General features: G+C 38.5%; 1 protein-coding gene across 4 annotated transcripts in view; it reads left to right on the plus strand.

The window, feature by feature from the left end:
- The window catches only part of GramD1B (GRAM domain containing 1B), a 557013-nt gene that overhangs the window by 150244 nt on the left and 379414 nt on the right, over positions 1-27355 (plus strand). For all 4 annotated transcript variants that reach the window (XM_067141766.2, XM_067141765.2, XM_067141764.2 and 1 more), the window contains one exon: positions 14681-14804. In XM_067141766.2, coding sequence (XP_066997867.1) covers positions 14681-14804 — 124 coding nt within the window. The remainder of the gene's footprint in view (positions 1-14680; positions 14805-27355) is intronic.

A 27355-nucleotide genomic window follows, 5' to 3' on the forward strand; every position in this document is an offset into this window, starting at 1 on the left:
TTTCTGTATTCTCGCCTAGATTATTTCTCTGAAAATCTCGGATTTTTAATTGAAGAACAAGGCAAACGATTTCACGTCAATGTGGCTTAGTCTCTTTGCTGTCATCCTTCTATTCCCAATGCTTGTGGCTTTGATCCTGGCTGGGGTTGGTAGCATTTGAGGATGTTTGTACAACTCTTCTGACACTTTAAAGAACTCCTGAAGGACAAAATTCTGATGCATCTTTATGTTTTGAAATTGATAATAATTGAAGGGATTTCAAAATAAATAACGTTATCATCTTACTTTTTAAGTTCTCTTTTGCAGCTTCATTTTAATTAGAGCAAATTCAGTTTTATTCATCACTTCGACTTTAATTTCATTTTATATTCATATTCAGTTCCTATCTGTCTTTTACCAAAATATTGTGATGCTAGCTTTGAACTCTTCTAAATTGTTGAAACGTGGAGGTTTTCATTTTCTTAAGAAACTCGGCATTCAGATAGTATAGTGTAACAATGGTTAATTTGATGGTCCTCAAAGCCCAGATTCAATTTAGAGAAATATAATTCAGGCCAGGCCAAATGGAATGCTTTAATTTTATCCATACTGAACTATCGATCTATACTGTTCTTTGTAAGATAGGTTTGTTTTAAAAATATAAAGTTATTAAATATCGTACAAGTGGATACCACAACTATGGGATCACAGTTACCTTTCAAACTTTAGGAGGTTGATCTATGTTAAAAAGTCGCACATCCAAGAGTTTGGAATTTGTACCATTAGACCTTATTTAATGATAAAGTGGCCCTATAAATTTAACAGCCTGGATACATGTTGGCAACTTGCATGAGAGTAGCTCTAGCACCACTCGTCTGGTGATCATTGTCCATGACTTCAATCCAGGTATCTTGGCTTTGATGCACACTAGCACCTCATTTTTATTTTTATCCTTATCTTTTGTCTTTATCCATGAGGACTAGGAAATGCGCTCAATCAAAAATTTGTTTAATATCATCCCAACTTGCCACTCATAGCTTGACAAATCTTTGCTTATCTGTTGTTTCTAGAACCACTGCTGCAGTTATGAAAGCTATTGAATTTATGTACGATCTTCAAAGAAATACATTGAATTACACATTTATCAGAACATGAACATGTTTTTGTTTTATTTGATGTGAAATATTATAATGCATATTTTGTAACAACAAATAGTTCTCATTAATGGATGTCAGTATTTTTTTCAAAGCAGTTAAAGAAAGAGAAAAGGAAGAACAAAAGAAAACATAAAAACCCAAGACATCTGTGTGGAGGTTGGGAACAATGATCACTAGACCACGGGTGCTGCAAATACTTGCATGCAAATTGCCAACATTTGTGCAGGCTGTTCAATTTCAATGGCCATTTTCTTGTTAAATAAGTGCCAGTGGTGTAAACCCTTGGTTACCTATCTGCTTATTTTAAATTTAAATCAACCTCCCAAAATTGGAACAAAATTATTGATCCTATAACTGTGACCTTCCCCTGTTAGTGTTAGGGACTTGAACATATTGGTCAGCAACCCCTGAATACAGCCTGTTCCAGTCCCTCAGACTATTTTTAATTCGTGGAAGTGTTAGGATTTGCATCTGGTCAGCTGGTGAAGAAAAACTATGCCAACATCTAGACCATGTCTTAATTTACACCAGAGTACCTCAGAATTGTATTTATATTTCCTTTCCTTCTTCATGTTTCATGCCTTTAAAATTGCTAGCATCTGAAGAGATACTTAGTTAGCACTGTCATTTTTGGGGTTTGTTTGTTTTGTTTATGCAGTTGATTAGGCTTAGCCTGTTTATTGACCTCAAAATTGCATAGTTGAGTCCAAACTCAGTCTGTGGGCTTTTAAAAAATGCTTTAAAAAAGCAAAAGACCTGTGTCAGTAGATTTACTGGGAAGTCAAAGAGCGTATTTTGAGGACAGAATTCTATCACTGGCATTTCTTAAGATTATAGTAGTTGAAACTTTTAATTGGTGTAATATTTTTGTTATCAGCTTTACTCATTCTACTGTTAGACCTGTTTTTATTACTCAGCACAGTGTCAATCACTGTTATCTGTAATAAAATGTATACCTTCTGATACAAAGTTCATCATTGTCTAGATGTAAGCTTCAGTTTTTGAGATAAGTTACCAACAGATATGAGAGACTTTCAATAAGCTCCATTTGTTGTACTTCAAGATGGTTATTCTTAATGCAATATTTCTTGCTTTGTACTGTCTGTAGGTTAAACTTTTGTTGCCAGTCAATTTTTGTATATAAAAGACTAAATACATTTTATGATCACTTCTAAGGGAAATATGATGCTTGCATTTTCTAGTAATTGAATACAAGAACCACCTGAACTAGTTACATACCTAAAACCACTGAAATGAAATGGTGTACGGCTTTTAGAGCCGGGAGTGTCCGAGGAGAAGTTCGGCTTGCCACTTACAGGTCTTTTGATTTGACTCCGTAGACGACCTGCACGTCTTGATGAGGATGAAGTGATGATGAAGACAACACATACACCCAGCCCCCGTGCCAGGGAAATGAACCAATTATCATTAAAATTCCCGACCCTGCCAGGAATCAAATCCGGGGTCCCTGTGACCAAAGGCCAACACGCTAACCATTTAGCCATGGAGCCGGACCCTAAAACTACTGATACAGTCATTTTAACCATTACTATTAGCAGTAGCATGGCAAGGTGTGGGCATTAGCTCACAACCCTGTGCCCTGTGAATTGCAAAAGAAAAAGAAATAGAAATTAATAAATAAAAAGTAATAAATAAAACAAACTAAGAAATGCAGTCTGACAATGAATAAAATTAGAATATGAATGTAAGATGAGACAGTATTTAAACTTTTCCCACTTTTAAATTATAGCTAAGCAATGTAACGTACAATTTAAACCAGTCTGATACCACAGTTCTTTAGTTCTTTCACACTACAAACCGTGAAAAGCTGGTACCCTGGCTACTATACTGGTATTTTAAAGAATCACAATATTGCACTGCAGTTCAGTACAGTGCAGAAGTGTTTTACTACTTTAATAGTTTACTTTTTCATTATGTTGGCTCAAGATCAAGATATTGGGTGAAAGGCAGAAAAAGGCATGTTTAGAATGAGTGAAATAACTATGAAATAGTTTGTACATTTGTATTATTTTTCATTATTTTTACATTTTTGTTCCTAATGCAGCCCCTGCTTTTTCTATAATAATAATTGTAATAATAATGATGAAAAAACCTGTTGTTGATCCACATGTTGATGAATATCAAGCCAGCTTCCATAAGACCCATTCTTGCACTGCAGCGAACAGATATTTTCCCTATAGAGCATAATCAAAATCAGATCTCCTTGTGCCTAACCCCTGTATTGACTTTTGTTGATTTCCAAAAGGCCTATGACACAGTTGATAAATTGACTCTTCCAGATATCCTCAAGGCGATGGGCATGGACAACAAGACTTGTTCCATTATCAAACAAACTCTCACCAACACTGATTCAAAAGTGAATTTCATAGAGGAAATATCTAGATCCTTTGAGAGGAAGGCTGGTGTTCATCAAGGAAGTAGGCTCTCGCTCATTCTTTTCAACTGTGTTCTTGAAAAGGTCAGCCATGTGTGGATGAACACCCAATAATAATATCAAGCACGGCATTGGATAAAAAGTGGTGAACATTGACAAACAGAACAAGTAACGATATCTGGCCATCATAATACCACTGTATTTCTCAATACCAAATGTTAAAAAATGAAACTCATTCATTTCAAGTATCTTGGAGAGATCATTCCCTTTAATGCATCAGAGGAAGAAGCTCTAATATATCAGGCTAAATGAATGAAAACAGCTTTTTCACTGCTGAAGACCCACTCAGTCCAGATTGATATCACGGCATGCCAAATACTGCTGCCACTATACCACACTAGGGTGTCCTGAAGCCTGAAGCTGCTGCATGCTTGATCCTCACTCAGCACTGTGAGATATAGAGAATCCATATGAAAGACAGGAAATTTCTATGAAAGATACTTGGCCCACGTCAAAATTCTGAGGGCGAATATTGCCTGAGGTCAAAGGTCAAATACAGAGCTGTACTCTAAATTGGTAAAGCTCTCGCTTGTATGAGGAAGAGCTGTTTTGTGTCATATGTCTCGAATGCCTAATACCAGAAAATCTTGCAGATTTCTTGATCTTCTCATGACTGCACCAGAGGATCTGGTCGATGTCATTTGAGACACTGGTTTAGGAAAGAAGTAAGTTTGGAACCTGGGGACATAGGATATAGGATATTCCTGAAAGAGAAAGACTATCTGGCTCAAAGTGGTCTGAAGAGCGAAAAACTGCATACTCCACCAGGCTTAAAGAGTACTGGAACTCCAGAAAGGCTGAAAGTGTTAACTCTGGTACTAAGAGGTTGAAATGATATGTTGAAAAAAATCATGTTCAATTATAGTGTTGATATGATAAATTGAAATTTTAACCTAAGTAGAATGGTAATCTTCACCTGAGGAACTACCGTCATTATCAGATCTACAGGGTGAACTTCAATAAAACTGACAAACTGCAGGGACTGATTCCTGACTGGAAATGGAGGAAAAAATGTCCTACGAACATGTGTCCGGAAATGGATGGTGTGCGTGCAACGACAACAAATAGTCCCGGAACACAGTACATAGCTGAATCGCATCCATGTCACAGCAGATGTTCAAAGTGGCCTCCGTGGGCTGCAGTGCACACGTTCAGACGTTCTACAGTGGATTGTCTCACTCTTTCGCACGTTCCGGCCTCTCGCCGAATAGAATCACAGGCGTCGTGAACGCGCTGTTGAAGGGTCTGCACATCAGGAACTGGTTCAACATACACAATGCTTTTCAGATGTCCCCAGAGGTAAAAATCCAGGGGTTTAAGTCCGGTGATCTAGGAGGCCATGCAACAAGGGCCGTCGCGTCCTATCCAGCGCCTGGGGAAGATGTTGTTGAGGTGTTGGCGAACTGTAATGCGGAAGTGGGGTGGTGCTCCATCATGCAGAAACCACATAACCTGTCTTATTGCCAAAGGCATATTCTCAAGCAATCCAGACAGAGTATTCTGCAGGAAGTCCAGGTACGTTCCTCTTTTGAGGCGTTGTGGAATAATAACTGGTCCAAGCATGTGTCACTAAGAATCCCTGCCCAAACATTGATGCTGAACCGATGCTGGTGAGACGCTTCAACCATCCCCCGGGGATTTTTTGTAACTCACAGATGACGATTATGCAGATTGACGATGCCATTTCTGGTAAAGGTTGCTTCATCGGTAAAGAGGACTGACGACAGAAATCCCATAACTGTGATGGCCTTGTGCAAAAACCATCGACAAAATCCTTCCCGTAGAGGGAAATCCGCTGCTGATAATCCTTGCACTCGTTGCAGGTGATAGGGATAATAGCGGTTGTCATGCAGGATACACATAATCGCAGTCTGGCTTGCACCACGTTGGCGGGCCACTTGCCTGGAACTTGTACTAGGGTTCGTCTCAATGTCCTGTAGAACCTGTTCCTCCAGATGGGGTGTACGCACAGTCCGCCACTTCCCTGCATGTTCGGCTGTCTGAAAGGACCCATGATCACACAAACACCCAAAAATGGCTTGAAATGTTGTGTGATGTGGTTGGTGTCTGTGAGGGTACTTGTTTTGGTATAGCCGTGCTGCCTCTCGACCGTTTCCATTGGCTTGGCCGTACACAAACACCATCTCGGCTTGTTCCTGACATGAATACCGAACCATTCTGCTTCCGACAGTACGCTGCTTCAATCACACTATCTGCAAGAGAAGAAACACACTGCAAGTAGTCGGAGAAAATTTCATTCGTCAGTGCCATCCACCGTCGCAACGATGCATTTCCGGACACATGTTCATAGGACTTTTTTCCTCCATTTCCAGTCAGGAATAAGTCCCTGCAGTTTGTCGGTTTTATTAAAGTTCACCCTATGTAATGTCTGCAACATCTTCCACATCTGATTCATCCTCAGGAATATCATTCAAAATCTTAGTTAGCTTTTTGTCTCCAAGAAGCTGCAGCTTATGTAGCTATGATTGCTGAATTGTGCTTACTGTTCATTATTTGCTATTCAAATCAACTGTCCCTACTGGGCAAACACAGCCAATAATTGACACTATCCAGTACATTATTGTCTGTTCAGTCTCAATAGTGTAGTTTGAATTTCAACTGCCGACAGAACAGTCATTACAAACTCTGCTATAACATTTTGTTCAGGAGAGGCCATATTTTCCAGTGTCAACTTAGTTAATGTAACTTTGAAGTTTTTAATCTGTTGAAAACACTAATTGTAAGACACACAACACTATAACACACCTGTAAAAATTATGCACAATTAAATAAATAATTACATGTTTTGTTCTGCAAGAACATCCTCGGATTCTATCAAATCATTTTAAATCATGTGCATATATGTACTTATTTTTTACATTGCATAAACTTGTCAAAGATTGAGAGTTGGTGATATTATGAACAAGTAATATATTAAAAAAAGGGATTGTAGTAGTCCTCAACTGTCATCTTATTAACTGAAAGAAATGTTTCTCTACTTATCTAAGCTGCTGATCAACATCAGCTGTGTCTGGACTGCGGTCAGTGTCCTTGCCCAGTCCTGGTAGCTAATTAGCGTAGACATTGAACTCTGCTCTATAGAGTGGTGAGGGGAAGTGGGGGAGTGAGGAGAGTGTTGTGGGCAATGACTTTGTTCATTGGAGAGGGGAGGGGAATGTTGCTTCTTCATGTTATGTTTTTTGTTTTGCTTTAGGGATTAAATGCAAGTTAATGATTTTGATAAAATAAATAATAGAATTGAATGAAAGAGTATCCTGCAAGACATTATTTTTGCCATAAACAATAACCTAAAATCAGAGAATTTACTGCAGTTAAGACTATCCAGACATTTAAGTCAGATTAGCCTCCTGTGGGATTCATTACGTGTAAAATGTTGTTCAGAACTTAATTAAGTAGGGTGAAGACGGGAGGAATTTTTTAAATGTGTATGATCATTGAGGTTGGTTTAGTTTGCTTTTTTTTTTGGCAATGTAAATTTTGATTGCTTCTTTAATATCCAAATTTTTCCTTTTATTTTCCATATGTAAAATGTTTAGATATGTGTTGAGGCCTGTGAAATGGTGTGAATTGATATATGTGTGCTTTCCGAAGGCTAAACGCGATTGTATCACGTTTTTGTGTCCTTTGTATATTGTGTGGTGTATATTGTGGCCTGTACTGTTTGGCCTATATTTGTGGCATTGCAGTTAGGTTCTTGACACATGGGTTCCATAAGCTCCTGACTTGGAGAAAATATCTTTTTTGTTTAAGTTACATTTGTTGATGTGTCCTCGTAGTGTGTTGTTCCTTCTAAATGCTACTCTGTTTTGTTTTGGAAAATATTAGCTGTCTTCTATGTGTTCTTCACATAGTTGAGGACAATGTTATTTTCTATTTTGTGTGTGGTTTTTCTGGCATTTTCCCTTTGTTTATTTAATAGTTTATCTACTGTGTCTGGAGGGTGATGGTTTTCTTTTGCAATTTGTTTTATTATTTGTATTTCTTCATTGAAATCCGTTGTGCTCATTGGTATGTAAATTGTTCTGTGTATCATTGTATTCAGGTTGATCACTCTGCAGTTCTGGTGTTAATAAGCTCACCGGACAAAAAATTAATCGCCCTAGTGCGCACACACAAGTGTATTATTAGGCCTGTACAGATGGCACAGTAAATAATTCCCATGCTCAACTGTGCGCGCACTAACTCTATGCGAGCATAAGGCAGTAGCGATGAGTGAGACATTGATGATTCAAGCGGGCAGTGTACGTCAACATGGATAGATGTAAGGATGTGACAGAGTGGCAAAACGGAACAATCGTGTTTGGCTGTGCCCATGGCCATGCATTACGTGAAGTTGCTGGTGTTTCCCAGTGGACTGTTCAATATGTCTATAAGCAGTGGTGTACTTCATGTGGCCACAAAACACGCAACGTCAGAATTGTGGTTGAAAAATATCCTGATTGAGAGGGGCGGAGATGCGTTTCACAGCTTGTGAATCAAAATGGCTTCCACACCCAACAGGAATTGTTGCAGTTAGTGAACGAAGGTCCATCCCAACCTGTCAGCGAGGGAACATTGTGGCGGGAACTGCATGCAGTGAACATTTGGAGTCGGTCACCTCATAAGAGGCCATTGCTCACACAGCCACATAAAGCTGCACATCTTCAATGGGCTAGAAATCATCAAATGTGGACAGTAGCTGACTGGCAGAACGTAATGTGGTCTGGTGAATCACATTTTTGCCTGTATTCCAATAACGCACATTGTCGAATGCACCAAACGTCAAACGAAGCATTTCATCCTGGATGTGTGCAAGGTCAGGTTCAAGCCGGAAGTGGGTCTGTGATGTTTTGGGGCTGTTTTTCGTATCATGGATTGTGTCCGCTCACTGAGGTAACCACTAACGTGAAACAGCATGTTCATTTAAACATTCCGGATGATCAGGTGTTGCCTTTCAGACAACATCTGCAGGATGAGTATGCCACTGATACCCTGGATTTTCAAGATGACAGCAGCAAAGTCATCGACTGAATGCATATGTGACTGGTTTTATGAACACTCCCCACCCTAGTACATCTTGATTGGTCTGCAAAGTCACCTGACTTGACCCCATTGAAAATCTGTGGGACATTTTGAAACAGCAGGTAAAACGCTGACATCAACATCCCTGCAATTTGGCAGAATTGTGCAATCAGATCCTCAGCGAGTGGCTTAACCTGGATGCGACGTACCTGCACAATAGGGTGAGCCGAAAAAACTCGAATTTTTTTTTTACAAGTCATAATACCGCGGAAAAGTTGCGAATTGGGAAGAATAAAACCGGGTAAAAAAACGAAAAAAATAGGTTCATTTCTTCCGGTCGCGCACGTGCTCTAAAGTTTGCCGAAACTGGGAAAATGTATTATTTTTACGATAATTTTCTACCTTGCTTAACTTGTCAATATTTAAATGTAATAGCTCTAGCCGACTCTTACTCCAACCAATAATGATTTAGAAAAAAGAATGGTTCAAATCGGTTAAGGTCTTCCGCTCGCGCAACAGCCGTCAAAAATCTAACAAATCCTCGCGCTCGTTGTAACTCGCTCGGGTCAAAGACTCTGACGCTCAGCCCACCTACCACTCTCGCCACCACGTCGTGCCATTGTTGTGTCAGTATGCACTTATCCCTCGTGTTTGATGTGTGTTTCATTCGCTCTTCCAGTTACTGTTGTGGCATTTGCATCTACTGTATTTCGATGTTTGTTTTGTGTTATGATATTTTTGTGTAACTTTGTAACTTAACGGTGTTATACTATGGCTGTACCTCAGAAACTCATCACAAGACAGGTATTTGATTGCCCTATATTTGCTGCACCTAAAGTCTTTTCATCAAACAAGCTGAAGTTAAAGTTAAATTCGTTATCCTTCTAGTAAAGGTAGTGATAGCGACCAAGATAATGGTCTTCATCATCAGTTTCAACAATATTTACATTTGAATACGAGCATGACGGTTTCAGATGAGATTCAGATTCATCATCCAGAGTTAAATGGCTGTCACGCGATCTCCTTTCCAATGATTTAATACGTTTCTTTGTTTCAGACATGTCCAACCCTCCAATTATTCCTATTCCGTGTGCTGGTAATAAGTAAACAAATCTTAGCTCAATAGCAGGCATTTTGTTTGATTTTGCACACAGTTGACAGTTATATCGCATTACATAAATCAGGGGTTCTGTTGCAAATGCAGTTAACAACAATGGGGCATTTGCAAGCCGATACGTCAAAAACCAGTGAGCATTTTTGCTTAAACTCCTCAATTTTCTGCTTAAACAAATCTTTATTCTTATCCCGAGTATATGATTTTCGAATGCTGTAATATTTATCATGCAACGCTTTTATAAGTTGCACAATTATGTTATTTGTAACCGTTGGGATGGATGCTTTCTGATACAAACCAATTATTTTGTTAGCTACTGTACTTGCAACATGTGAAAAACTGACTCTCTTATTATTAACTTTAAGCGCCAAGTCGGATCTCTCCTGTGAACAACACCGAATCACGTCCTCACCAGTAGGAAGCTTGTTTGATGAAAAGTCCTTAGGTGCAGCAAATATAGGGCAATCAAATACCTGTCTTGTGATGAGTTTCTGAGGTACAGCCATAGTATACCACCGTTAAGTCACAAAGTTACACAAAAATGTCATAACACTAAACAAACATCGAAATACAGTCGGTGCAAATGCCACAATAGTAACTGGAAGAGCGAATGAAACACACATCAAACACGAGGGATAAGTGCAGACCAACACAACAATGACACGGTGTGGTGGCGAGAGTGTAGGTGGAGTGAGCGTCAGAGTCTTTGACCCGAGCGAGTTACGACGAGCGCGAGAATTTGTTAAATTTTTGACGGCTGTTGAGCGAGCGGAAGACCTTAACCGATTTGAACTATTCTTTTTTTCTAAATCATTATTGGCTCTAGTAATAGTCTACTAGAGCTATTATATTTAAATATTGACAAGTTAAGCAAGGTAGGAAATTATCGTAAAAATATACATTTTTCTGAATTTCGGCAAACTTTAGAGCACGTGTGCGAACGAAAGAAATGAACCTATTTTGTTTCTTCTTTTATCCCGTTTTATTCTCCTCAATTCGCAAGTTTTCCGCGCTATTACGACTTGGAAAAAAGAATTCGAGTTTCTTCGGCCCACCCTACTGCACAACCTTGTGGACTTGCTTCCTAACTGAATCCAGGCTGTTATCAAGTCCAGAGGTGGAGTTGCTTGTTATTAAATGATTGTAATGATTACTTCAGGTGTGACTAATTTTTTGTCTGGTGAGCTTGCTTTCCTATTGTCCTGGAATTCTTGGAGCATATAGTCTGTAGCTTAATGGTCATGAGAAGTTTGACACACTTATTCTTATCTAAACTGGTCAGCCTACATTTTTTTTTTCTTCCATGGTTTCTCCTTCTTCACACTCGGCAAATTATGGGGCAATACCTTAAAGACCATGGCTAGTGTTTTCCAAATCCTAGCCCTTTCCTATCCCAGCATTGCTAGAAACAATGTTAAACCATGCAGTGTTGGTAACAACGGTAGTAGAAAAGCCAGATTAGTCCTTTTTAATATTCTGCTGCTTGGAGTTGTTTGCCACTCTTGCATTCAAAGCAGGATGTTAAGAATTTGTAACTGGTTGACCCTTTAACATGGCAATCGTTAGGTTATTACAAACTATTTAAAATAGTATCTGCTTAGTCCACCTTGTCAATACACTTCTATACTTGAAAATTATTTATTCGTGCATGTTTCAGGAACATAGTACATTCCCTTCGCCAGTGAAGTCTTTGATTGGACGTCATTGTATGAAACGATTGCTTGGTAGGCCATGGCCCTTCAGGGCTGTTGTGCCATGTAGGGGGATAAAAGTGTATTGACAAGGTGGACCAAGCACATACTATTTTAAATAATTTTTAATAGCTTTAGTCAAGTCACTACAGAAATGAATATAAATACCTATTATAGTCAAGTTTATCAACAATGACAATCATTGTCATCATTGTGGTCATCAGAATCAGAAACATCTCCTAGCATACAGAAGTGGTTATAGTGGTTATTATTGCTGTAAAAGGGAAAATGTTCATATGTATGAGAATTAGGAAGCCAACATTGTTCCTCAAAAATTAAAATCTAGATACAGTGCTGTTTCAGTAGAAAAATGAACATCTTGTAAACTAAATCCTGCATTACTTGTGGCTGAACTGAATCACATGTGCTGCTAATTCACCATTACTAGCATGCAGTGAAGTAAAAAAGTATGGAAATTCAGACATTATTGTACTGTTTGAGCTGATTGTTTGTTTATATTATCATTCTGTATTGCTACTAGAAGATAACTCTTTGTCTAGATTTTGCTGCAGAGGAGATAAAAAGGATTGCAGCTCTTCCTATCATCCTTCCTTGCAACTTTTGATGCATATTGCCTTGTTACTTTTGTGATCAGCACACCAAAAACAGATGGCTCCATTGCTTTTCGTTAATTAGTCTTTGTGAACAGATGCACCAGAAATCTATTCTTTCTATCATCACAGTAAATATAAATGACTCAATTACATTTCATTGATAAGGCTGTGTATACAAATGCTTGAGAAATTCTGATGTATGTTCCTTGGCATGCATTTTGTTAAGATCAGTCTACTACAGATCTAGAAGTGTGCTAACTTCATACTAGAATTATATTGCAGTCTCAATACTCACTCACATGCATTAAAAAAAAATATAAAATTATGAAAATTTCTTACTAATTTTATGCATTATTGCTGTTTTTCTTACTTGCCACTTAATTTGTATGAAATGAAAGCACTATGTGCACACATTGCACGCACGCGTGCACACACACACACATGCACACATACTTTCTCTCTCGTTTAAAAAAATTTATTCGTGCTGCCCAGGTTCTATTTTAAGGATTAACTCCATTTTAAGTACAATTATTTACGACTCTTGCGTGCTTTTGTTTCTGTGTTTTGTACATTTATTCAATTACAGACATTTGACTTGCAATTGCAGTACTGTAACTTAAAAATAGGTTAACAGAATGTCAGCTGTTGACTGTTCACCATACATACATACATACATACATACATACATACATACATACATACATACATACATACATACATACATACATACATACATAACATTTCACTTGACAGCTATTATTTTGATGATATTGCAATAGTGAGAGTTTTGATATTGCAGCAGTGATCCCTCTAGAACTGCAGCTGGCAACTTAGTGATATAGTTATTCCTCTCTTGTGAATAAAAATTACTTATTTCAGTCAAGTGTTTCCCTTAAATCACTGCTTGGTGTTAAATACATTACTAATATTGTTTTGTAGAAAACAAGACCTAAAACATGTCGAGAAACTCATTAAATAATAAGAACATATTTCTTAATGAATATATTATCTGCTAATGCCTTAGATACAGAAATGATGGGGCACCCATTTATTAACAGTAATGCTGTTCTCTGTTCATACAAAATACTGCCCAACTACTTACAGGTATGTTAAGGATAAATGAGCCATCTCCATGCGAATGCACCTACGGTATCCCCTGCCAGTCGTAAGAGGCAACTAAAAGGGGCAACTAAGGGATGATTGAATTAGAACCATGAAACCACTTGTGATTAGTACTACCACGCGGGGAACACCATGGGTCGCTTTTACTTGTGCATAGTACCACTATGTTAGGTACCAAATAGGTTTGTGATTAGTAGCAAAAGAGTATGGTGCCAGCTTTTACAGTACCTGTGATTACTACCACTATATGAGCGACACCATTGGATAAGTGACACCATGGTTCTGGCTTGCCTATGATTAGTAGCCACCATGCGAGGAACACCATGGGATAGCGCGAGTCTCTGTGGTTAGTATACTTAAGTGATGAATTCCGTAGGTTTGCATTGCATGTCAATGGCGTCGCAATGTGCGAAACACAATAGGTCTGTATTACATGTGCGAATTTCATTACCTGTGAGGAGTACCATACTGTGAGGAATACCGCGAGTCTACGCTACTCTTGATTAGTACCGCACAGTGACAAATACCATAACTCTTCTTTCCTAGCAATAAGTGCCATTATGAGGGGCCGATGACTTGGATTTTGGACAACTTTCGACTAAAAGCATCATTGATTCAGTATTATGCTATAGACTCAGTCCCTTGGTCGGTAATACTATTATTTCACGTCAGTTTCTGTGAATCCGAGACATTGTGGGTTGGATCCACTGATTGTTTTAAATTCATATCCATCCATTCATTCTTCGTCCTCACGTTTTGAATTCTGGTCAATGGAGGATTTTGGACTTTTAATTTGTCATTCCATTTCGTCTCATTTTGTACCATTAGGGGCCGATGACCTAGATGTTAGACCCCTTTAAACAACAATCATCATCATCATCATCATCATCATCATCATCATCATCATCCATACAAATGGCTGTGCTGAGTAGCTCAAATGGTATAGCACTGTCCTCCTGAGCCCAAGTTGGCAGGTTTGATCCTGGGTCAGTCTGGTGGTATTTGAAACCTTATGACAGTAGATATAAAGACTTGTAAAAGAACTTCAGTGGGACAGAATTCTGGCACTTTAGCATCTTCAAAAACCATAATAGTTAGTAGGACATAAAACCAATAACTTTTTGTGTGTGTGTAGGATTTCACTGCAACAGTAGCAGCAACATTGATTACTGATATGAAATGCAATTATAAGCTGACCCACTTAGTAATAACAATGACAATCTGGCAACACAGCAGTGTTAGGGTGCTGTACAGCTGGAGGAAATAGACATTTTACACTATAACTGCTACATAATATGAACATTTAGTGTACTTGATTTTCTTGTTGGTATTTGTCATCAACAGAAATGATAATTGCCATGTAAAATGTTTTGGCCATACATACATACATACATACATACATACATACAACGAATTTGGAGTCTTTACATCTACAGGCCCTTCAAGGCCATATGACTACAGCATCAACATTTTAACTTTTATGAAATTTGAAGACCATTTTTTTGTTATTTTGGTATTGCCTTTAGGTCACCAAGCCCAAATGCAAGTCCACAGGCCAGTCCTCGCCCATCTCCTCGACAGCACCATAGGAGAGAGACCAGTGTGGGCAGTTACAAAGAAAGTCTTCTGGATAAACCTGATAATTTTGAGGTCAGTTAAATTTATGTTGCATTTGAATTGTGTGTGGTATTTTTTTCTTATTGTTGTGTCAGAAGTTAAGACTGGGTGTTTACTAGCTTTCCGTTGTAATGGTGGGATATAGAAAACCAAATGATTTTCGTTAGACTGTTTTCTTTAGGCCTGTGGTGAATCAATGAATAAATTAGTTGTTTAGTTCATGTTTCTTGAAGTTTTATACTTTAGTGATATAACTTCAACAAATGATGGCGTATCTCAGAATAATATATTTGGCTTTGTTTCTAGTAAGCTGTTCTACTCCAAAGTTTTGATTAAATGGAACATTTTGGCATAGGTTGGTATTATGTGACCTAAGAAATTCCTTTAGCTTATCCCAGTAATTTCTGGGGCCACTGGAGCCACCCAGGCTGGCGTGGGGTTTAAGGCCAGATGCTTTTCCTGATGCCCCGTGATTTCCGGGATGAAAATCTGAACCCAGGATCAACCGAGAATTGAACCTCAGCCGTCTAGGTTACAAGCCAGCGGCTAAGCCACTGAGCTGATCACCTCTCCCAGTATGTATATGTAGAGAGTGAGTGAGTGAGTGAGTGAAAGTGACTTAATTTATTAGTTTCATCTCCATGTTGATGATTTAAATATGACGACGATGAAAATTGAAAAGATTGTTCCTCCTAATCAACACAAAATATACTTAAAAGAATGATCTTTTCTTTTATTTTGGACTAGTTTCGGCCCCTTTCATTGGGTCATCTTCAGCCTTATAGACTAACTTATAGTTAAACTTAAAATTCAAATTAGCACACATTAAAAAACTTCTTTAACAAACATAGAGTAAAAGGGCACAACATATTTGATAAAAATTATACGTAGATTTCTATATGTAGTTAGTTTTAACTTTGTAAAGATTTGTATGAATCTAGAAGTCCTTATCATTAATGATATATATTAATGCACCTGTGTATATGATATATTTAAACCACAGTCTATATCACTTCTTTGTAAAACTCTATTTGCATTACAAAATAACAATCTTTTGTTCACTTTATAGTTCATGTTGATACTTGTGGATAGTTTGTTTCACTTAAAGTTCACTGTCGACTACTGTACACTGATATACCTGAATATGTCTGAACTTTAAGTACAAATTAAAATTTGGTCCATTTTACCAATTTATAAAAGTTAACATTTCAATATTATCAATATTGCTTCTTAAATAAACATACAGAGCAAAGACTATCTACTTCGTGGCAGTCAACGACGTATTTTAAGATTGTAAACTCTAAGGAGACTGTACATGATGTTTGTAAACAAGTTTTATAAATAGGTCAAATGGAGTAAATTTTAATTTATTGTACTTAAGGGCACGTGTCTGTGAAGACCCTAGTAAAATAGTGCAAAATCACTATATTTTCCATCATAATTTGAACAGATATACTTGTTCTAGGTGGACAAATATTATTATGTGCAATGAATGAACATTGTAGACTGTTGTTATAACATTAATTGTTGGTTAATGTTCATTGTTAATTTTTTATGAGAGTTTATTTCTTGTGATGTTTTCTAAGATTGCAAAATCACTCCAAGCTGTCGGAAGGGTACACTCGGAAACTACTTGTGTGATATGAATGATATTTTTACAGATGCTACCCACAGCATGTAACTACAAAGTAGACTACAATCATGGTATGCAGTAAAATGGTTCTTTTGTGGGAAAAGTTCAAAAATTGTTATTAAAAATTTCATAAATTTTGTTGAATACTTTATGGTCTATTTTTCATAAATAAAGAGCTACGTTCATGATTGTAGTCTACTTTTCAGACAATAGCACACTAAAACTGTGTGCCGAATTTCAGTGTTCTATCATTAACGGTTACTGAGATAGTAAAATAAATATTCTTAAAAAATACAATTTTTCAGGAGAGCCAATTAAAGTAAAAATTTATGTTTGTGACCAACCCCTACAGTTTTGATGCATTCCAGCTCCAAATTCCTCATGATTTAGGACACACTCATCATCCTGCTGTGTTTTCCTATTTCTACTATTTGTTCTGGCTTCTTTAGAGCTTTCAAATACAGCCCTCTCAGCGTCAATTACCCTACGACGACCAATTGCAGCTAATGCTGATGCCGTATTTTTCCCTGGAGATATTCTTAAAAGACTCCAGTACCTTACATCTAGATGCAGCACCTGCATTGAAGTAGATAACTGCATCCAATACACCCATTTTTAGGGTAGGAAGACCTACAAATAAGCTTGTTGGCACACGTTCCCAAATGCAATGATGGAAACTCTAATTAGGGCTCTGTGTTCGTCCATGTAAACATTTTTCCAAGAGATTTTTCGCACTAAGATCTATATAAATAGGTTTTATGGCTTCAATAACAACATAAGGTAATGTATGTTTATGACAATAATCTTTTACCCTCTGCCTTTGCTATCTGGTACCCACACCAGAAGTCTGGACCTGGAGGACATACCACGTGTTGTGGGTGGTCATCAGTTGATGCTTTGTGAATTAAACTAGCCCATACAGATTTTCTCATAGCTTCCAAATTACCCTGGTTTCTCCTTATAGCTAAGCTATAGTACAGTTTTAATAAGCCCTGAAGGAGGTTTTCTGTGGTTTTCCATTTTCACTCCAGGCAAATGCTGGATGTTTACAAATAGAGAATTTCATGCACGCTACTATACAATACAATACAATACTGGCTTCTGTTTACAACCTAGCACATTGCGGCTGGCAGGTCTAAGAGCAATCAATTCTTACGCAGGGCAGCTTTCGGTAAAATACTACTTACCGCTTTCCGATATCTTTACTGGTGGAAAAGTTATGACACTTTCAAATGTTTGACATTTAAAGGGGCTTGGCTACTTAGCGCAGACATTCTTAAAAACAACATTTAGGACAAAATATGCTTGCTAACATATGTAAACTATATATATATATTCTGAAAGAGAGAACTCCAAAGAATAATAATAATACATGAAAATAAAAAATTCAATTTTTTGAAAATAATTCACGTACACGTGCCCTTAATGGAAGTTCAAACCTATTCAGGTATATCAGTGTACATTAGAGTCAACAGTGAACTTTAACAGTCAAATAAAATATCCACAAGGGTCAACATGAACTATAAATTGAACAAAAGATAGTTACATTGTAATGTAAATAGTTTTAAAAAACAAGTGATATAGACTATGCTTTAATTATATCATATACAAAGGTGCATTAACATATACATATATATATATATATATATTGCACCTGTCCTGGGTTCAGCAGAGTGCTGAATGTAAAATTTAATTTCACAAATAAATGTTTGGATGGAAATCTCCTGGATGAGGAACTTCGGAAATCAAACCCGGGCATCGAAGTTCCATCCTCCCTACTTTCAACTGGTACAACGGCTAAGCTCAAGAGCATACGGGTCAATGGTCTGTTCGTAAGAAAAGTGGGCACTTAATCTAACTATATGGAAAGTAGGGTGCTCTATAATAAAAGAGGAACACACTATATCCAAATAATAAGAATGGTTTGTTCCCAATTCAAAACATAGATTTTAATAACTGATAGTCACATGAAAAATTGATACACACAAGAAAATGCCATATTATTACATACATTATCATTATAGACCATTATGCCTTTCAGCGTTCAGTCTGCAAGCCTCTGTGAATTTACTAAATGTCGCCAAAATCCTCTATTTGCAACTAGTGCTGTGGCCTCATTTAGTTCTATACCTCTTATTTTTAAATCGTTAGAAACTGAGTCTAACCATCTTCGTCTTGGTCTCCCTCTACTCCTCTTACCCTCCATTACAGAGTCCATTATTCTCCTAGGTAACCTATCCTCCTCCATTCGTCTCACGTGACCCCACCACCGAAGCTGGTTTATGCTTACAGCTTCATCCATAGAGTTCATTCCTAAGTTGGTCTTTATCTCCTTGTTTTGAGTACCCTCCTGCTATTGTTCCCACCTGTTTGTACCAGCAATCATTCTCGCTACTTTCATGTCTGTTGCTTCTAACTTATGAATAAGATATCCTGAGTCAACCCAGCTTTCGCTCCCGTAAAGCAAAGTTGGTCTGAAAACAGACCGATGTAAAGATAGTTTCGTCTGGGAGCTGACTTCCTTCTTACAGAACACTGTTGTTCACAACTGCGAGCTCATTGCATTAGCTTTGCTACACCTTGATTCAATCTTGCTTACTATATTACCATTCTGGGAGAACACACAATCTAAATACTTAAAATTTTCTACCTGTTCCAGCTTTGTATCACCAATCTGACATTCCATTCTGTTGAATTTCTTACCTACTGATATCAATTTTGTCTTCGAGAGGCTAATTTTCATACTATACTCATTGCACCTATTTTCAAGTTCCAAGATATTACACTGCAGGCTTTCGGCACAATCTGCCATTAAGGCCAAGTCGTCAGCATAGGCCAGACTGCTTACTACATTTCCACCTAACTGAATTCCTCCCTGCCACTTTATACCTTTCAGCAGATGATCTATGTAAACTACGAACAGCAAAGGTGAAAGATTACAGCCTTGTCTAACCCCTGTAAGTACCCTGAACCAAGAACTCATTCTACCATCAATTCTCACTGAAGCCCAATTGTCAACATAAATGCCTTCCATTGATTTCAGTAATCTACACTTAATTCCATAGTCCCCCAGTATGGCGAACATCTTTTCCCTGGGTACCCTGTCATATGCTTTCTCTAGATCTACGAAACATAAACACAACTATCTACTCCTCTCATAACATTTTTCAATTACCTGGTGCATACTGAAAATCTGATCCTGACAGCCTGTTACTGTAGTCACGTCCTAGTTCGTGAACCATGGGCAACGGCTGAGTGGCCTAGTAAAGTGGTCCTGAGAGTCGGGATACCAGTTGCTGTGGAATGGGAGTGGGCATCTTGGACATAATCTGAGTCGTGGCCCTCCTTGTGCTCAGGCAGCTAGGACTATACAATCCACCGGTGGTCCCTAACGCGTTAGAGGAGAGATCCTCACTTGGTCTATGTGCAAGTAGGGTAGCATCCTGCTTCATGAATTTACCAAGCTCAGAACATTTTAAGCAAGCCATATTATAAAACACAAAAAATTCAGTTATATGGGAAATGCCGTTAAATGTCCTTGTCGTCTTTATCACTTCTGAATATCATTTTGGCATTCCCAAATAATCTTATTATCGCTGGGCACATATATCATGCACTTATCAATCAGTAGGGTCAAATATCGGTACCTGCAGGTATCTGCTATATTAATACCTAACAACACATACAGTAAATTATATAAAATACTGTATAAAAAGATGGCATTCCCGTAAGAAAAACAATATTCTTTGACAAATCGTAATATTAAGATATTTCATAAAACACATTTCCGCACATTTACCCAGTCATGAAAATCATGTCGTCGCTTGTCACTAATAAAATCTACTTCATCATATACCGGGCGAGTTGGCCGTGCGTGTAGAGGCGCGCGGCTGTGAGCTTGCATCCGGGAGATAGTAGGTTCGAATCCCACTATCGGCAGCCCTGAAAATGGTTTTCCGTGGTTTCCCATTTTCACACCAGGAAAATGCTGGGGCTGTACCTTAATTAAGGCCACGGCCGCTTCCTTCCAACTCCTAGGCCTTTCCTATCCCATCGTCGCCATAAGACCTATCTGTGTCGGTGCGACGTAAAGCCCCTAGCAAAAAAAAAAAACTTCATCATATTAATTACACATCATATTATCGCATATGAGGCGGTCCGTTCCAAAACTCGTCTTATCCATTAAAAAAAAAAAAATGAGTTAGAGGTAGCATTGCCTTCCTGGTGATGTTTGTGATAGTTCTAACACAAAATTAAGCACCAAAACTCGCCTTTTCCCATAGAAATCTGTCACCAAACTTAGGCTATTGTTCCATAACTCGCCTTATCCACGGCGCTTGCCGTTCCAAAACTCTCCATATACAATCAACCAATAGGAATGGATAATTTCAGCACGTGACTCACGCTACAATTTACCCGCGTTTTATGCCAGTCTTTCCACTCTTTGAGTTATTCTTGAACTGTGTTAGTCTTTCATGCAGTTTTGTGCTGTGAATAGAGTGTATTAAGATGACCGAAAATATTGCTCTTGTTGTGGAAAGTATATAAAACTTGCTAATACAGAACAGTTTCACATTCAGGTCTGCCAAAAGACATTCTTGAATGTATTGCATGTCAGCAAAGATCGGGTTCAGAGGATTGCCAGAAATCACTTCACAACAGGGAAACTTCCAACAGGAAAGAGGGGAGGAGCTAGGATCAAACCAGAGTACACTGAAAAGAGGCACTCCGTGAAACGTTTCATTGAAAGTTTGCAGTGTTGTGAAAGTCACTATTGCCGCGGAAAGTCACCGGTCAGACAGTATCTACCCGGAAATTGAAGCATCGCTAAGCTTTACAAAATGTATAACAAATCGCCTGAAGAACTCAGGGTGAAGCGGTGGTTCTTCCGTGAATTTTTTATGCGTTGCTACAACATAGGATTCGGAACACCAGTTACTGACGCTTGCTCAAAGTGCATAGAGCTCAAGGAGAAAATTAAACTTTAAAGTTCGAACGTATCACTGAAGAATGATTTAATCTTGGAACTTTGAGTACACAAACTAAGGGCTGCAGCTTTTTTCAAAAAGCTCCAAGAAGAAAGGGACAGCATGGCAATATTTTCATTTGACTGCCAAAAGAATCTTGTGAATCCAAAAGTTCCAGATCAAATTGCCTATTACAGTCGCCAATTGTACACCTATAATTTTACCATTGTGAGGGGTACATCACATGCCAAGTTGACATAGGTGAATGTTTTTACATACACATGGATGGAGCATGAATTCAACAAGGGGTCTAATGAAACGTCATCTGCAGTTTGCCATCGATTATCACAAACTGATTTGTCAAACTTCACTACTATACGAATTCGTGCGGATGGCTGCGGAGGACAGAACCGCAAATCTACAATGATTGCAATGTGCTCATATTTCTTGACACACACAGCTCTCCTATGACAGGCCACTCATATCTGCCCTCTGACAGGGTATTTGCTCAAGTCTATATATATATATATCTAGAGAGAGAGAGAGAGAGAGAGAGAGAGAGAGAGAGAGATATGCCCTATAATCTGTAATCCAGCAGAATATAAAGACATCTTTAGCAAACATGATGAAGTCTTCAAGTTTGGCAGAGACTGCTCGGTGAACTATTGGAAAATGCTTTCTGAAAATATGATGAAAATGCCTGCATCTTGGCACTTTGAATTTTCTTCAGTGAAATGATTTGTTATCAGCAAAGACTCACTGGGAAATGTCACCCTTATGGGGAGAACCTCATTACAACTCAGACATCGGTTTAGGAAAATCCGTAATGAAAAAGGGAAAACGCCTGCGAGATATACTAATGCCACCTGAATTATTGCCAGGAGTAAACTTGAATCCCGCCAAAGTAAAGGACGTAAAAAGTTTGCTTGAAAAGCATTTTGGAATGGATTGGGATAGGAATGAGTTGCTTTCTTTTTATAAAAATCTGTTCACCTCAATTTCTGTAGACGAAAACAATCTTGTTGAAGAAACAGAAGTTCTTTGTGATGGATCTCAAGAGGAAGGAACAGATTTGAGAGTTTGATTTACAACAAAGTGATGTTTTATTGTTCAAGTTACTTCTGTTGTGAATGCAGTGTAGCCTATAAAGGAAGAATTCTCTCCAAATACTATGGATAGGATGTAAATATGATAAATCAAACTGCTGTGTTTAATTTATTTGTGAATATCATTATACTGATAGCAAAAAGGTGCATGAGTGTACTGGTGAGTTTTATTACAACATATTCTCAATCCTTTCACTTTTCTTGTTTAAAAATAAGTTGTGTTAGGTAATATATTTTGAATTTTTTTGGGTGCTCCAAAACTCGTTTTATCCAAAATACAAATGTAATTTATTGACGTTCTACTAATTATATTTATAATTCTTCAGTAAGAAGACCGTATGACACTGGACGTGAACGCGTCATAATACATTTAAACAAGTGAGACTTATATTACAAAAATTACAGGTTTTTCGCTTTTCCTGAAAAATCACTTATGATGGATAAGACGAGTTTTGGAACGGACCGCCTCAATATATGCATTTCTATGGCAGCACTATCTTATTCTACTATATTACAAAGCGGACTCACACAACATGAGTTTCCTGTAAATCACCATAAATCGCTATACACTGATATGAACATATGAAGAATGTGGCAATCAACTGTAAATACATCAACACAAAAAATAATTCACACACTTTAATGCCTTCTGAAACTGTGACTCTTTACAGGTCTCCTGCTGTCGATTCAAAGACAATCGGATATCGATCCATATTAGTTTGACTTCGAGGTGCACCTGATATCCCTCTTCCGATCTCATTTGAATATAAAATTTGGAGGATTACTTCACCTATTGGGTTATGAAACATACAACGCTGATGGTAATAAATTATTGGCACGTGAATATTTAATACAGTGCGAAAGTGAGATAAACGTCTTATGTGAATTTTTTTGCGAGCATTGACAGACAAGCAGGACCAACTGCTTAGGCCTGGCGTTCCCTTCCTTTTGAAGGGCATAAAGGTCGATTCACACATCTCCGGTACGTGACGGCGCTCTCCGTGTCCGTATCCGTCCTTTCTTACATGAATATTTCACGTCTGTTCTCACACTTCAGTTCCGTGTAGTTCCATGCAGTTATAAGTCGGCAATCAAGTGTTCCATGATGAGTTCTTTTAGTGATGATGAACTGTTAGTGATGGCTATAATCTTGGATGAAGAGGAGAAAGAGAGGAAGAATCAGTGGGTTCATCCTATATGGAAACGCAGGGGTAAGGAAGGAGACTTTTCTACTCTACATAAGTGCTTGAAGGACGACGAAGTAGAATTTAACGGATACACTACATTTGCTTTCAATTAGTTGAAAAATTAAATAATAATTACTTGAAAAATTAAATAAATGAAATTGTTGATTAATTTTTAATACCCCTGACTTTGTAGGTTGGGGGCAGAAAGTGCCTTGCCGCGCCAAAGTCGGTGCCTATGTACAGACAGACTGATTTTCTTAATCTTAAAAGCAAAAAATGTTAGTTACCTTCAGCTTCCATTTTATTGCCAATTTCGTCCCATACACGCTTCTTCAAACCACTATCCATATATTTCGAATCAGCTAAATTATATAGAAAAGAGTGTGCCTTCACTAAATCAATCAGCAGTTCATCCTTCATTTTGGGAGGTAAGGAACAGTTCAAACGTACACAGATAACCACAGTACTCAAAGAAAGCAGAGAAACAGGAAGGCGGGAAGAGAGAAATCACGTCCGTGAAAACAAGAAAATATCGTTGGAGAGCGAATACATATTGCCGGCACGGATCACGGAGAAGCACTGAAGGTCACAGCGAATGATGTCAATGGAAGTGTTGGAACTCATCCCTTCGTTTACACGGCGACGATATTTTGTTTTCACGGAAGATGCCGTCACGTCACGGAAAGCGCCGTCACGTCACGGAAAGCGCCGTCACGTCCCGGAGATGTATGAATCGACCTTAAATCTTTCTCTAAGAAGCAGCCTGTACTCGTCAGCTAGGAGAATACTTGCTTTCACTTCACTTCCAGACATAAATATGTAATTCTCATTTCCATTCTCTTGCTTTTCTCCAGGCAAATGATCATTTATGGATATCTTCAATATAATTTTATCTCACTGCTTCAACCATATCCAGTATTGATTAACTTCGTTATTATTATTATTATTTTCTTTTACAAGCGAATGGACCACTAAGGATCACGCTAGAACTTCATTTTCTTTCTCTTCGTGTGGAGTTTTCTCTGTGTCCAATACTCCTTCATGCGTTCGCTGGCCTGCTTCCGTTGTTCATCTGTCCAGGCTCTTCCGGTCTTCCTAGTTCTTCCTGCGGCTCGAACACCTTCCAAATTCTTCAGTGTGTTCCTAAACGTATTCCTTTCTAACAGCTGGTCTTCCAAGATGCTTAACCTTTCCATATCCTTCTTCGTTTCCTTAATCCATGCTGTAGTGGTCTTTTTTCTCCAGAAGTAATCAAATATCTGTTTGGTAAGTCTGTTTGCGTTCATTCTGTATAGATGTCCAAGAAACGCCAGCCTCCTTTTCTTCATGGTCTCTGAGATTCTTTCCACCTTCTGGTAAACTTCTCTGTTACTCCGAAGTTTCCATCCGCTTTCAGTTTGGACAGCTCCCATAATTTTTCTGAGGATACTTCTTTCCAGGACCTCTAGCTTCTCCAGCTTGTAGTTCATGGACAGGCATTCACTGGCATACAGGCATTCTGTTTTGACCACGGTGTTGTAATGTTTTAATTTGGAATTCCAAGATAAGCACTTCTTATTGTAGATGTTTTTTGTCAAGCCATATGCTCTCTCCATTTTTGAGATCCGATCTTCCACTGCAGCTTTTTCTAGTCCATTCTCCTGTATCGTCTCACCAAGGTACTTGAACTTCTTGACCCTTTCTATCCGTCCTACCTCTGTTTCCAAGAATTTTGGTCCATCTTTGATGTTCGTCATGAATTTGGTCTTTTCTGCTGAGATCCTCAGTCCTGTTTGACTGGCAATTCTTTCCAAGAGGTTAATCTGGATGGTTGCGACCTCTGGACTTTCTGATAGTATAGCAAAGTCGTCAGCAAAAGCCAAGCAGTTGACTTTAACACGTTGAGTGCCAAGCGACCCCATTTGGGTACGTGAGAGTAGTCAAGTTTTTGAACTTCACGTCCCCGTATGGGGTCGTACGTTCGTTCTAAATCGAGAACTGTGCGAACCCATTTGGGTGCGCAGTAAGTATGTGTTTTGAAGCTGTATAAAGTCCCTTCCTGCCATCTGTTGGTCGTCTATTTAAGTAGGTGCATCGTCCATATTCCATTCCTCAATTCCTGATTTGGCGCGACCCCATATGGGTACGTCAAGAGTGTTTTGTAGGGTGACAGAGTTATTGTCTATCTCGCGCACGGATTGTTTATGTAAGTGTGCAGTGCGGTGAGTTTCCTTTTCTTTTTTAAGTCGTTACGAGTAAATCGAGCAGTAAAAGACTTACTGCAGATAGTCTGGACGATATATCGAGCAAGTCGGACAAGTATACGAAGTATACAGTTACAGTGATTTTGAACCCAGTACAGAGCACCCAGCGGTCTCGCACGTTCATCCACATTGATGATCTACTGTCTTCAGCATACACATCACCACTGTACTCCGGGTTTCCAAGCTAGCTGTTGCAACAATTATGACCGTCTTCAACAATATACAGTAGTCACTGCTTTCCCGTTTCGCACAATCATCGCTGCTAGGTTCTGTTATTCAAATTAAAAGTTATACAAACAAAATTATGTACTTGTTCAGTTTTCCGTAACTACTAATTCTCCTTATAATATTATTCTGCTACATCCTAATTTACCAAATTCACATGATTTTCACTACTTTATATAACTACATTCTATACGAAAATTTCCCAACCTAAAATCAGAAGATCGTCATTTACAAACATTTTCTGGCCTAAAATGGGGGATCGTACATTTTTAGGGCTCCAGTATGAACAACCTAACACATCTCTCATAATCAACAGCATTTAACGCGTCCATGCAAAGGAAAAGGTAAGTATGACCGAGCGTCGGAACAGTAACTACTGTAAAAGTACGACCCCATATGGGTGCGCGTGTAAGTGTACAGTTCGTAATGATCAATACGACCCCATATGGGGTCGCAATATTTTACCTAATATACATAATAAGTTAACCTAATATATCATAAATACATCCTCATTTCAGCGATCATTTGCTTGGTTAAACCTGTGAACGTTTTGGCACCAGAGAGTAACTCGATGTTATTAGCTCACGGCACTAGACGGCTATCCTTTGAAAATCGGTCTGGCACTCAACGTGTTAATCCCACCTGATTTTCTCCCTAGACAGATCGGGATTATCCCTTGATGTTCAAGTTCTGAGTTCCATATTCTCACTATCTTTTCTAGGACACTGTTGAATAGGAGTGGGGATAGTCCATCCCCTTGCCTCACGCCTGTCTTGATTTCAGATGATTGTGAGAGATGCCCGAAGAATTTTACCTTGGAGGTTGTGCCTGTTAGGGTCTCTTTGATTATATTTGCCAGTTTGGTTTTGACTCCAAATTCCCTAATGATCTTATCCAAAGTCTCTCTGTCCACCGAATCGAAGGCTTTTTTGAAGTCTATAAACGACACCACAATTTTCTTACCACTCAACATTCTGTGGCGGAGTATTGACTTCAGGTTGAATATTTGTTCGATACAGGAGCGGCCTTTCCTAAACCCTGCTTGGTATTCCCCTAGTTATTGGTCCAGATTACCTTCTATTCTATTAAGAAGCAGTTTTGAGAGAATTTTATAGGCGATCTGGAGGAGGGACACGCCTCTATAGTTGTTGACATCCTGCTTGTCCCCTTTCTTATGCAGCGGATGGATAAGTGCTGTTTTCCATTCTTCTGGGATTGTCTCC

Source organism: Anabrus simplex, chromosome 2, assembly GCF_040414725.1.
Source record: "Anabrus simplex isolate iqAnaSimp1 chromosome 2, ASM4041472v1, whole genome shotgun sequence".
In the NCBI taxonomy this organism is placed as follows: Eukaryota; Metazoa; Arthropoda; class Insecta; order Orthoptera; family Tettigoniidae; genus Anabrus; species Anabrus simplex.